General features: G+C 40.6%; 2 protein-coding genes across 2 annotated transcripts; both read left to right on the plus strand.

Moving 5' to 3' along the window:
* Positions 1-484: 484 nt before the first annotated feature.
* On the plus strand, positions 485-3,306 carry LOC108674245. The gene is made up of 2 exons (XM_018162180.2): positions 485-640; positions 839-3,306. Exons 1-2 carry the CDS (start codon positions 514-516, stop codon positions 2,377-2,379), a joined length of 1,668 nt encoding a protein of 555 aa, XP_018017669.1. The 5' UTR covers positions 485-513; the 3' UTR covers positions 2,380-3,306.
* An 851-nt stretch (positions 3,307-4,157) lies between these two features.
* LOC108674252 lies at positions 4,158-10,363 on the plus strand. Its single transcript, XM_018162189.2, has 6 exons — positions 4,158-4,359; positions 5,430-5,541; positions 5,924-7,694; positions 7,883-8,909; positions 9,029-9,141; positions 9,562-10,363. The coding sequence occupies exons 1-6, from the start codon at positions 4,339-4,341 to the stop codon at positions 9,710-9,712; spliced, it is 3,195 nt and encodes a 1,064-aa protein (XP_018017678.2). The 5' UTR covers positions 4,158-4,338; the 3' UTR covers positions 9,713-10,363.
* The last annotated feature ends 3,530 nt before the right edge of the window (positions 10,364-13,893 follow it).

The following is a 13,893-nucleotide window of genomic DNA, read 5'->3' on the forward strand; positions in this document are numbered from 1 at the left end:
GATTGCACTCTTATTAAAAATTTTGATAAGGGATAATTCAGCAGGAATTTTGCAGCTACAAATGGCAGGAAGGCTCAAGTTGCAGCTTATAAGGAAAATATATTCCATGCTGTAGTGACATTGATACTTGGAAATGATCTATCTTATAAATGAAACTGCATAAAAAGTTCCTTCCAGTATATAAGTAGCTTAGTATTCATTTTGTAGCAGTGATATGGGTGGAATTTCTGTTATCGCCAAGTTGCAACTAGATCTTCCTTACCATACTTGGGGCATAGAGACATGTGTTTGCGCCATGTTTAGTAACCATGCCATGAGTTCAAGTGGAATTGCCAGCAATTTTGCTGCGAACTGCTTTGTTTGGTCCCAAATAAATATTATGTAAATATTCTGAGTTAATGTAGCTTATTTAATTCAACAAGTTTTGCAATCTGTAGTGAAATAAAATTAATTACAAGTTTTCCAATTAGTTGATTATAATATTTGTTTCATTAAAAACAGAACTAAACCACAATGAGTTCATCTCCAATTTTAAAATGTCTTGAGAAGCATGTATGTTCAATTTGCTCTAGAATCCTCCAGTCTCATCGAGGACTTCTTCTTCACATACACAAAGTTCACAGAATGGACAAAACTGATGGTAAGGAGCTAAAAATTGCAATATATTTTCATGAAAATTTGCTGCCCTCATATTTTTCTCCTTAGATGTCACTAGGTGAGGAAAATTTAATCCTGAACCATGTGTAATCCTGTTGGAAAATTTATTAGTTTACTTAAAATTTTTAGGGACTGAAAATATATGGTATGTTGTCACAGTGATTTCCCTGCTCTATTGCAGGTTACAAGGAGAAAAAAGTGCGGTGTCAAGAGATGGGGTGTGATTTCAAGTGTTTCCAACTGTCGCAACTTCGTGAACACTTGTCCCAGTGCCATGGTCATTCCTTCACCGAGATAGTTATTGAATTTGAAAATTCGGCGAAATTCGATAATTTTTTGAAAAAATTTGAACGTGAGAATAACGTGGAATTTTGCATCAATACTGCCAATTTCAATCAGAAATCTAAAGTGGTTTATTATCGCTGTAATAGGTCAGGTTTCTATAGAGTATCCAAGCAAACAGTTCAGCGGCGTACAAAAAATCAAGGCTCGTGTAAAATCGAAGGTCATTGCACAGCCTATGTCAAAACTAAAGAGTTGTTTGCAACCGGCCGAGTGATGATGCACTTGTGTAACTCTCATTATGGTCACGACTTACAACTTGTTCATCTCAGAGTTCCGAAAGCAGATAAACAAATTATATCCAGTAAACTAAATACTGGAATGAACTTCAGTGAAATAATTGAAGATGTTCTAGGAAACAAACCTGATTCTGCTCAGCGTACAAATTTGATCAAGTCTAAAGACGTCTACAACGTGATGATGAAGGTGAAGCGTAAACAGGCGTCGTCTCTTGCCAGCGACTTGCCGCCAATCATTCCTAGATTAGAAAAAATCTCCAAAATCAAACTACCCGAGAAAGAAATAGATAGCATTAGTCATCTGCCGCCGATTGCTGTACAATCTGAAGTCCGAAACTCTGATGCCAGTAAAAGATCACTAGAACGCGTACGAGAGAAAGTCTTGGAAAACTTCCATGCTGTCATTGATCGACTAGCTTCTTCTTCGGACGAAAGGCAATTATATGAATTTAGGGCGATTTCTGAAAACTTGTTGTCAAGGTTACCAATTGTGGACGGATTCCCTGTTAATGATGACATGGAAGCCAGTGCATCAGAGGGTATAATTACACTTACATTCAACAATGATCAAGCTCAAGACGTACGGCATTCTAACCATATCCTTCAAACTCCGTCATTTTCTAGTGAAGCCATAAATACGGAAATTTTAAGGCATTCATCATCTGTTGAAAAGAACTCGAAGAGAATCTATTCCTCTTTTGCTTCTCCCGAAGCATCTTCAGTGGAGACAATCGTGTTGAATTCATATAATCCAGCTCCTCATGTCTCGTGCGGCTTCATTCCTATAGAAATAACCGAAATGGACACGTGTTCTCCTGGTGTGCTTGAAGCCTCTGGTGAAGCTTTTAATGCATCGGCGTCTTCAACTCATACTGTAGATATGGACGCAGTGTGTAGCTCTGCATTGTCATGTTCTGGGCCTACAGACGCTACTCAGAACAAGTCTTCTGTAACTACTGACGCTGGCTCGAACATTCCCTCTCATGGTTATGTTTTAATGCCTTCATTTGAACCTGAGAATGGAGACATGCCCCGAGTGTTGGACCGAGCGTTCACAACTTTCAGTAGAGACGGAGAAACATGCTTCGTTCATGTCGGCAATGAGTTCGATGATAGGGATATTAAGATTGTCATTGCGTAAAGTTTTGACCCATTGATAAATTTTGGAGAGACTTGGGTGGTATTGCGCAAGTGTTAGTGAGAAATTGCAAGTTTCTTTAGTGTCATCTGTAACTTTAGTTGAAATCGAAAATTTAACATTTTTGTTTACGTGGATGTTTATTTTGGTCGTGGCTTGTTAGAATACAACCTCTCTTTGGAAATCTATGTACGTTGTCCGTGGTGAAGCAAATGAAAGTTATCGAATGCAGATTCGCAATTTTATGGAAGCCTCTCAGATGAATATTTTATTATTGTCTCAGTGTTGCCCATGTTTTATGTGCGAGTCGTTGTAAGTTATGAAGGCTGTCAACAATGACATTGTTATTTCTCCTCAGGTGTTCGCTCACAACAAATTACAGCTTTTATTCTTCTAATAGGCTATGTAATAGTTCTCTGACTTGAAAAATGTCGTTTTTTTATGCGCTGCTATATTAGTGTGAAGCTCTCTTTTATTTTTGCAGGTCAATTTTGTATTAGTTAACTTTGCTTCATGAAAGTTTTCTGGCTTCGTATATAGAAAGTTGAGATTCGGAAGTGGTAAGATGTATATGCTTGAATACATGTTTGGTGGAAGCTGGTCTGAATAAGAGTGTAGTCGGTATTATTGCAGTTGCGCCGACTGTACTTCTCCAAGTTTTGAACTCCTATTTGTAGTCATTGATTTAGAGGCTATTGATTTTATTTCGTTTCTTGCCTGGTGAATATTAAAACTTTTTCTGTGAAGTTTCTAGTACTTTTTTAATTGTTTTTCTAAATCTACGTTTCGAGTAAAATCTAAGACTTTTCAATTATCCAGTCACTGCTTTATAGTAAATTATTATAATCAAAATTAAAATTAGATAATATAAAGGTGAACTACTGCTCTTTTTTAATAGTTCTATTGTAATTTACGAGGAGCAAAACGGTGTTCAAGTTTTTATTAAAAAGAGTAAAATTGATATTTTAAAGTTATTGATTCGTGTTTATGATTTTCGTCCAATTTCTTGACTGGTATCCCACTGCGGACATAACGAGTGCTAGTCTGTTATCAGTTCTACTCAATCCCTAATTACGGGAAGTTTTGCTCTTGATTTGGTAAAAGACTAAATTCGATTGTTTAATTTGTCTCGCGTGTCAGTATTTCAATGTGGATTTGGACGCGAGTCTCTGCAATTCGATTTAACTTTGTGTACCAAATTCCTCATTCGGAGGCAAACAATAAGTCAGGTGACCAGCAGGTTATGGTTGACAGCCTGAGACAAGATTTCTATTTACTTAGGCATATTTTGGCGAGGGGCAGGAGCGAGCAGGCTTATGAAGCCCATTACGCTCCCTGCTTGGGGAGCCGAGCTTCCCCCCCATCCTTGACGCTCATTACCTTTTTTATAAATGTTCAAATTCAATATAATTTAATTTTACTACATGTCTCTGAACAGCTCGGTTCTACTTTTGGCTCTCACGTCGCTCACGGCTTTATATTCAAAATCTTTAGCCAAGCTCTCGGAATGTTTTCATTACGCACGATAGACTTGATATACTACGCCTAATTTCATTTATTTTTTATTTTATTAGTAATTATCGGCTATGGGCAATGTTGAGCTATTATTGAATCAACTCATTGGCAAAATGTCTCTTGTAAAACATGAAGCTGAGTGGAATGTATTCAGTTACACTGAAGTCACTGCTATGGGAGGCTATCTCATGTCTTGAAGTTGGAATTACCGATATTGAAACTTATCAACATTTTTGTATGCGTTTTTCATCAGCATTCCTGGAAGCAAAGGTCAAATTGATACCTAAATCAATTTCTGGCTTTGCACTTGAACATATAATTGTTATGAGTTATTATTAGACAAAACTTGTCCATAGACGCGTAAAAAGACGAGAATTTTTTAGAAGTTGCTAAGGGAAAGAGACAAAGAGAGTCTGTGAGATCTCTTTGTGGTCAGCGCTGCGTCTGATGATGGACGACGACGAAAATGTAAGTGTGCTTCTATTAAATGTGTGCTTCTATTGTGCTTCATTAAATGTGTGCTTCTATGTGAAAATGTGTGCTTCTATTAAATACTTTTCTTGCGAGCATAAAGTTCGACGTTCGCTGATATTAATTACACCTTGTATTGCTTTAGAAATGGCCTACCGTATATAGGATCGTATTAATCTCTTAATTTGAATACTGGACTGTTGAACTATATAAATTGTACGTCAGTGTTGACATTACTTTGGCTAATTTTTTTTTGGCAACAAAGCGTTTTCTTGGACTGATTCATTGTTTTTTCTTAAGTTTTTATCTTGCTTACTGAGAGTTTATTTTTGTTTTGAAACACGTAATTCGAGTTCACGATTAAGTCAACCAGCAGCGATGGAACACGAATGTTGCAATGACCTTTTAATGATCTCATGCTTCAAGTAAGCATAAATTCATCGCCAGAAAATGCAATAAAAGAAGAGCGATCAATCATGAAGGATGAGATTCTCGACAGCCACGAGCTAGGATTATCAGCCATATGCTTTTGTCCGTGAATTGTTTTCACCATGTATGGCTTGTCATATTTATTCTATTTTCAGTGTTTTTTTACTGTGTTTCGTCTTAAACTTGTAATGGTTTAACTGTGCACTGTTTTCACTGTACCCTGTTTTGAACATGCGCCTCTTTCATAGTATCCTATTTTGAACTTGCCGTTTTCACCACACCCTGTTCTGAACGTGCATAGTTTTCACCGTTCACTACATGTTTTCACTGTGCCCTGTTAGTGTTTTCATCGTGCCCTGTTAGTGTTTTCATCGTGCCCTGTTAGTGTTTTCATCGTGCCCTGTTAGTGTTTTCATCGTGCCCTGTTAGTGTTTTCATCGTGCCGTGTTAGTGTTTTCACCGTGCACTACATGTTTTCACCGTGCACTACCTGTTTTCACCGTGCACTACCTGTTTTCACCGTGCACTACCCGTTTTCACCGTGCACTACATGTTTTCACCGCGTACTACATGTTTTCACCGCGTACTACATGTTTTCACCGTGCGCTACATGTTTTTACCGTGCATTGTGTGTTCAGGAGCTGAGCTGCCAGTTGCGGGCGCTGCAGGCGGCGCTGGCGCGCAAGAGCCGTCAGCTGCACCGCTACGACCGACTCCTCCAGACCAGACGCCACGCACGCGCGCGACGCGGTCAGCCCCGGTGTCTTTTTCTGTTACATTTTTTTTTAATTTCCGAGCGAAATACTGTGTCTTTCTTAAATATTTTACAATATTCTACTCTTTAATTGCGTTGATGATGGAACGAAATTGATATTTCTTCTTTTATCTCTTCCCATATTCTACTTATAATTGCGATTGAATTACAATTGATTTGAATTGAAAAACCTTTCATTAAGAGGTAAAATCCTATTACATGTTATTCAAAAATGTTTGTATAACATTGTTGTTTTTAAATGCACGCACCAAAACCTCAATTTAGGCTTATTGGCGTCTCTCCTAGGCCCTGTAATCGTTTTCCCTGAATCCCTCAGAATTTTTTTCTCATTCGTTTAACTAGGTTTTAATTTTACAGGAAAAACGCAGCAAGATGGGCCAGACAGGAAGTCCGAGCGAGAAACCGGCCCCGAAGCTCCCTGTCCTGCTACCCGACGACTGTCCGCTGGAACACCAAACGATATAAACGCCCCTGGACTCAGTGGCCGATGCCCTGCTAGGTCACCTCAAGCTGCCAAGCCAGTAGCAAACACAGGCTGGGGTGAAAATATTACAGAAGAACCAGCAACCGTTAGTCAATTTCATGCGTTTAGTAATGACTCTGATCGGTGGTTGAGAGACCCACCCTCGGCCAAATCGGATCAAATGATCGATAGAGCAGTGAACGAAATAATTCATGCTGAGTTGAAACAATGTGAGCCTACGGTCCGGCACACGGGAGTGCATGCATCAGATTCTGAAACACCGTTTCTTTCGGTGACAGTCACTGATAAAGTTAACAATCGGTCGGAATCAACGGCTGGCTCGACTATTGAGCCACTTCAGATAGCCTCTGTAAATTCAGCAGCTAGATCCATGACAGACGCTGCTCCATGTGAAGCGGACTCACATATTCTGTCTGATTCTGATAATACACATCGGACCGAAATTATAAAATTCGCTATGAACGATACCAGGTCACTTGACGAGAGCAAATTGCCCGATAACTTTCAGATGAATGATACCTCTCCTACTGAATTCGGCGGCAATACTTCGAGGCTGGCTTCTCTTGATGTGTCTGAGACAATTTGTGCTGAAACTAAGAAAAATGTGACCTTCCGAGATGGCTCTCCCGATATTTTTTTCGTTTCTCAGGCTCCTACCAGCGTAGCTGACGATGACGTCAATGTTGTTCAGGAGACGGAAGAATCTTCCACTGAAGACGAGGGCAATGTGATTAGTACACCAGCAACTATGGCGCATCAGTGTTTTGCTCCATTCGGTAACCAAGCAAAAGACGAGAGAGGTCCGCGTAAAAACCGTGGGTGTCATACTAGGCCTGGTTCTGTTTTTACGTCGACTAAACTTCAAGATTTACTTGGCAAATCGAGTAATTTGCAATCACTCAAGAAAGAAATAACAGTGACCGAGGAACTCGAACTTCTCACTTCTCAGCAGAATGATTTAAAAAAGTGTAAAGAAATTAACGAAAGGATCGATGTTCAAATTCATTCTGTTCCTGGTATTGGAAGCGGCTCTCATTTTTTCAGGGAAGACAAAGAAAATTCACCTGATTCATCACCAATCGCTTCGTCTAACGTTCGTTTGGCAAGCTCCTTAGAGTCAACTTGCCTGTCGCCGATCATCCCAAAAGACAATTATCAATTTCGTCATGACAAATTCCATTCTAGGAAACGTAAGCCAGAGCATGAAGTTACTCTGAAAGCGAAAAAGGCTCATATAAGCAGTAATCCAGGCATGAATGTCAGTCCTCGCCTACCCACAGAACGCCTATGCGGTGAAAAGCTCGAGGAAAAGGCGAAGCGTCTTTCTGATATTGAAGACTCGACTAACGTACCAGTAATTAATGACACGCACAACTCGACAGCAGAACGGACCACGCTGGAGGTAGCTGACGTGCACGAAGGCGTCTTCCGTCGCTGTTACCATCTTCAGAAGGACAATAATGTGAGGATACTTCGGTGTTGCGTGCAACCTTGCAATAACTCCTCAGGTTTTTGTTACATTTTGCTGCTTCACGCTACGGGGCTTCAGATATGGTCAGGAGATACAGCAACCCCTGAGATGAGTTGGATCAAAGTGACGGAAGAAAGCTACGACTTTTTACCAAATGAAGGTGTTCCCGAGAGGTGCGTAGCTCTCTGATTTAAAACACGGTATGCTTTTTTTCTTGTTTACTCATTCTATGTTTTTATATTAAACATTTATTTTAATTTTGAATTTTTACAGTCATGCATGTTTTTAGTGAGTGCTATAATTTTTTACTACCATCACATTAATTTTTAAACTTAATATTAACACAATTTCTTTGTTTCAGGTTGTTTGTTAGTAGTTTGCTGACTAGATCGGTACACCCTAAAGACGATTGCTGTGTCGATGTGACTGCTGCAACTGAGTTACGATGTCACGTTCAAAACACAACCACCGTGGTGCCTCCTCTGGAGATTACTGAAGAGTTTGGAACTAAAGTTTCTCCGAGAGCTGCGAATGAACTTTCTGAAACGTACGGTACAATTTCTCCTTCCTACCCTCGCAGTCGCTTCTCCCAGCCGTCGAGAGCTGAGATCTTCACGTCGTCATCGCAAACAGCCACAAAAAATTCTGAATCGACGTCACTCAGCCGCTTTGTTATCATTTGGCCTCTTAATTCGACGGGAACTTGGCGCGCATTGTTGGTAGAGCTTGATGCGCGGCATAATTGTATAGTAGACCCACAAATCTCACTGCTGGCAACGGATTTTAAACTGCCAGGAACTGAGCGTGAAGAAGTTCTCTGTTGTGGCTGTGGAGGCTGGAGCCTTGCCCTCGCCTACAGCTCTACAAATGAAGAGAGCAATGTCAGTGTGATAGAGCTGGAGGTTGTCCATAGAGAGCGGTGGCAGCGACAAGAACTGTTATGTGAAGTACGCCGTCTCAACACTACTTTCTTCTCAACGCCTCTTCGAGGTCTCATGCCTCTGATCTCGTCTTCGAATCTGAATCAGTTTACTGGCGTGGTTTTGGGCATTGGTGACGAATTCATTTTCTTGCTGGATACAAGACTCGACGTTTTATTGAAGAAGATCCCTCTCAACTGGAGTCCTTTGACTATGGTATTACAGAAAACTACTGGCTCTGGGGACCAATTGGCATCTTGTACCTCTGGTGCTAATGAATGGGAGGCGTCTTCCGCATCTGAAAATAATTCATCTACCGCTGTCGATAATATTGACTTCACAGCTCATGTAGAGTTAGGCCAAGGTGAAGAAGACATCGCTGGATCTATTCAACATTGTGAATCAGCAACGAAGTCTTTTAATAACGAGGCTATTATCGAAACCATCGCCCTGGCTGTTCATCATCGAGTGAGTAATTCGATATCATGTATCCTTTTGGAAAGACATCCCAAAGTTGTTTCAATTTATCGATCAAAAAGTACAGTTTAGTTGACAAATTGCAGTCCGTGAGTTTGTATTTGTGACAGGATCGGCTGGAGCTGCTGTGCCGGGATTCGAGGGGGCGCTGGGTGAGCTGTTCCTGCGACCCAAGCTCCTCTCGGCTGGGTTTTAATACTCGCGTTTTGACTGCCAATGACGGGTGAGATGGGAGCTGCACCTTTGGTTATCATTTTGCAGTTGTTTGTTATTTGTGCGAAATGAGAGTACCATATATGGTTTGAATTAAGGTTCATCATTCATCATTCCAGATCATCATTGTAGATCTGTGCCTTTCGTGGATAGTAACTCTCACTAGGCAAAATGTGACATTATCCTCGCTGAAGGACTATAAGCACGCAATAATGAAATTTAAAAATCAAACTTGTATGCAATAGTTTGAAAACGCAGTATTGCTCATCCAGTTAGGGCTTAGAAATTTTTTGCTTTGAAAAATGCTGATTTTTGTTCACTCTACTTAATGTAATTCATCAATGCCGGGTTTTCAACTGAGTTGAAGTTTTACTTTCTTCACAAGAATTGGCTTAAATTTCATGTCATTATTATTTGTACTTTTTGCCAGGAATTCGTCGTCGCCCTTCAGTGAACAGAAGCTCTCTTCCTCTGCAATATCCGGAGCTGCATTGATGGCGTCTGGTCAAATTATAATAGTAGAGGATTCTGGACTTATTTTTTCATTGCAAAATCAGAATAAGAACAACATTTATAAGTAACAGTGGAAGGAATTTAAGCTTTTATGGCTATTCGGCGTTTTTGGCTGTACTTGAATAACTCCTTATTAAATTTGGCCGGTAAAGTAGTCTGTAGAATGGCCGAAGAGTCCCAGACAAGTGCTAATCAAATTTAAGCCACGCGTTTTCGAAGAGTCTGAACAGGAGGAGAAACAGCTCATCTAGTTTGTATGATTGCGCTTAAATCTGGTCGTAAAATACGTCAGACTTACCGTTATTGAGGCGGCGAACGTCGTAGCCACGATATCTTGAAATACTGTCATGGTTACTAAGGAGTGCAGTGTCACGGTAGAGTGCAGTGTCACGGTAGAGTACAGTGTCACGGTAGAGCACAGTGTCACGATAGAGTGCAATGTCACGGTAGAGTACAGTGTCACGGTAGAGTACAGTGTCACGGTAGAGTACAGTGTCACGGTAGAGTACAGTGTCACGGTAGACAGAAAACTGGTAGAGTACAGTGCCTCAATACAGAGTACATGGAAGAGTACAATGTCATGATAGAGTACAGTGCCTCAGTATAGTGTTGTTCGAGTCGGCACTGCAACGTTTGACGTTTTGAAGTACCGCTCTTCTCATTATAGATAAATTATAAACAGGAAAGGTGATTTTTTTTGGATTGCGATATGCTGTTTTTCCTGTTGCAAATTTGTGATAACTACCGCTTATGTGATATGAAGTTTTATTCGTACAATAGTCTTAAAAGTAGCGGCGAACATCTTCTTTACATTTCGTGTGTAGAATTGATCTACAACGCTTCTTCTACCTTGAGTTATTATGTACTCGAGAGAGTCAGTTCAGCCATTGATGATTCATTCCACTTAGATTAGCTGCTAAATCATGTCGGAGCCTTCCAGAGTCGGACCACAGGTCTGGATGGTGATATAAACTATTAGTTTCGCTTTATTATTGAACTGAAAATCAATGGATTCTTCGATGAAAAATTTTCCAACTAATGTAGTTTTATCATTTACGGCTTTGTCTATAGAGGATGTTGACGTTTGTAGTGAGAGGAATATGATTCCGTGCATTTATGAAATCTTGAAAAGTATTTTATTGTAAATTGTTTATATATGGTTGAATTTTATTTTATTCGAAGATTTATTCGTCATTTTCGTCGGGCTTGATAGAAATGTGAATTTTGTTACCACTTGAATCATACTCCTTGATGAATATGAAATGAAGGATCGCATGTGAGCTACTGCTGCATTAGCGATCATCGATTCCTGTCCAGAGTTGGTACGAGTATTTCCCCATCTATGAAGCTTGAAGGAATGCTACTGTCAGGAATGCCTGGAATGCTGACTTGGCAGTTTCAGTGGACGGGAGAATGATACGATGGAGTGTGGGCGAATATTGTAAGGGAGAATAAATTGACAAATTGTGGGAGGTGCGCGGTTCTCGAGATCACACCTGGAAGAACGGAAGTGACGCCCCGATGTGAGCGTTATTTTAAGCGAAGGGAAAAATGGACACGTTGTGCTGCCTTGTCAATGAGGGTTGTAGCCTCAACAAAAGGCGAAGGGAAGAACAGATGCGACAGATGAACGTTCACACAACAACGAGGCGCAAAGCGGTTGATAAAAATTTATGGTGTAGGTACTTGCCACAACTAAGTGGAGAAGAGTGATTTAAAATGAAAGTCGAGTTCACGTGCTTCTACGATGCGCCTGAGGAATTAAAAGTGAATGAGCAGGGTACTTTTCTCAATGAGATTCTCTTACGTCAATTACGGGTGACAATACTATTATCATATCATTGATGTCGGCGCTGAAGAATAGACCTGTTGTGGCCTTGTCGCTGATTCTTGTTTCGTGACTTGTTCACAGTAGATCTAATAACAGGCCCTTTGACCGGATCTTTTCAAAACTGACGATGGTTTGAAATGGCTACTAGAGTTCCATCAGGTTCGATATGGTGCTAGTATGCATTTCAAGTCTGAACATATATTTCTCCATAGCTTTATCTAATCTAGTCTGAAACGCATTTATACTTGGCGTCAACGATGTAATCAGGGAGGCTGATCCACATAACGGTAACTCAAAGTCGCGTCGATAAGCTGCAACGCAGTTTATTCAGTTTATAACCGTGGCCGATGGTGTTGGTTCTTGTTCAAATTCTAGTAATCCTTCTGGGATCTTTTATAAACCATGAGGATCCTTGTATACTTCAATGATGTCACCACGCAGACGTCGATATATTTTTTTCAAGTTTCGGTGACCACACGGTGTTGCCCAACTCTGGGTTCAGGCGCTCGACAGCGCTGAACAACAGCTTCAGTGTTCTGCTTCTTCAACAGCTTCTTCATATAGGAACTCTTTAGAGCGTCTAATCAATCAAGTTTATGGATTAATTATCTTGCGTTTCAATATGCCTAGAAAATTTCAGCTCCTTGTCGACAAAATCTCTCAAATCTTTTTCCACGATAGACTTTTCAATCGTTACTCTCGCGTTGCAACCATGCCTTCTAATAGTGTAATCTTGCTGTTCATTGTTCATCCCGAGGTGAAGAACAATGCATTACACTTGTCAGCATTAAAACGCAGCTGCCACGTATCAGCCCAGCTAACTAAACAAACATGATCATTTTGCAATTGCACTCTATTTGACGCATCCTTAACTTCATTATAAGCTTTTGTGTCATTGGCATACATATATGGCACACGCTTGACTTTACTTCTGGCAGATCGTTTGTAGAAGCAACGAACAAAACAGGCCCAAGAACGCTTCCTTGTGGAACACCACTGCGCACTGTTGCCCAGTCTGATACGGTTCCGTTGATACTGACATGTTATCGTCTACCTACTAGAAAATCTCTGATCCATTGGAGTACATTTCCCTCAATTCCCAAAAACTTGACTTACGCAAGAGCCGCTCGTGCAGAACCATGTCGAATGCTTTGGCAAAATCGGGGTACACTGCATCCACTGGCTCCCTTTCGTCCAGCAAGGAGAGTTCAAACCATCAGGTTACTAGTCGTTGGAATTTTCTTGCTGATGGGCAAACATGCGACACTAAAATGCTGTAATCCCCGATTTTAACACGCAAAGACTCCTACCTAAACTAAGCGGCCAGGAAATCTTTTGACGCACGTGAGTTGAATGCCTGACTTTGATAGCAGCAGAGGCTATGTCAGCACTCATACGTTGGAAATGAGTAATTTGCCTTACTAATCCTGGTAGGAAGACGTTAAAACGATCACAGAGCAGAGAGTTGCGTACAAACGGCAAACTGGAATGCCCAGGTCTAGCCGTGAGCAGGCAGCACTCAAAAAGTGACGGCAACCTGCTGACTTATTGCAGCCAGCCTCCTAAATGTATACAACTCTGTATAACTCATGCACGAGTATACAGTATATTTTCTGAGCCTAAAGACGGCGTGGCAGTCGTTTGAACCAAGTTATGAAAATTTGAATAACTTAGGTAACAAGGAGAAAGAGTCAGGAGTATAAAAATCATTATGATATTGGCCAGCGCTGTTCCGTGTCCACTGACATGCATCTCGTCGGTATGACGGCCAGGCTCTTAGCGGCACACCGTTCTTGGCTAATGGCCGCCACTGTCTAATTGCGCGGCCATCTACGTATGCACGTGTCAAATATAATACGTGAATACGCGGCCATCTACGCGTCAAATATAATCCGAGAATCTGAAGACAGATGGTGAAACATTTAAAAGTAAACTTACAAATAAAGTCACTGTAGGATAATTCTGCGTACACTGTAGGTTAACATTGTACACAGAGTGAATCATTCGTGAAACAAAGTTCATATTAAAATTTACTGAATTTTATTCTTTTATATATCATGGATAAAATCGACGAACTTCAACTTTCTCAGATATGAGTCTAAAAAAACAACTCACTAACGCGAGCTCCCTAATAACCACTGCACAGAAGAAATCGCTTCTAAGTGCATTGATTATGACCAATCAATGAACATTTTGCTGCAATGCCACTTACTAACTGCGCTGCTACTTCAATCCATTGTGAACAATATAAAACGCGAGATGCTTTTAGTGCAGATAGGGCGTGCGTGAGCATGTGAAAGACAGTTCATCGTTGTGATAGACTCACTGCGGGTCGACCCAATCGAGAAGTACGCAGGCTTTTTCGACCACTTAAGTGATCACCGGTAATCGATGTAATTATCATCGCACTCAACTAAA

Source organism: Hyalella azteca, unplaced genomic scaffold (assembly GCF_000764305.2).
Source record: "Hyalella azteca isolate HAZT.00-mixed unplaced genomic scaffold, Hazt_2.0.2 contig5320, whole genome shotgun sequence".
In the NCBI taxonomy this organism is placed as follows: domain Eukaryota; kingdom Metazoa; phylum Arthropoda; class Malacostraca; order Amphipoda; family Hyalellidae; genus Hyalella; species Hyalella azteca.

What these genes read in the sequence shown, in the direction of transcription:
- LOC108674245 (XM_018162180.2), top strand. Translation starts at nt 514, where the DNA reads ATGAGTTCATCTCCAATTTTAAAATGTCTTGAGAAGCATGTATGTTCA. An exon ending in CAGAATGGACAAAACTGATG is followed by an intron (nt 641 to 838) that starts GTAAGGAGCTAA and finishes GCTCTATTGCAG; the next exon opens with GTTACAAGGAGAAAAAAGTG.
- LOC108674252 (XM_018162189.2), top strand. Translation starts at nt 4,339, where the DNA reads ATGATGGACGACGACGAAAAT. An exon ending in TGATGGACGACGACGAAAAT is followed by an intron (nt 4,360 to 5,429) that starts GTAAGTGTGCTT and finishes TTGTGTGTTCAG; the next exon opens with GAGCTGAGCTGCCAGTTGCG. An exon ending in CCACGCACGCGCGCGACGCG is followed by an intron (nt 5,542 to 5,923) that starts GTCAGCCCCGGT and finishes TTAATTTTACAG; the next exon opens with GAAAAACGCAGCAAGATGGG.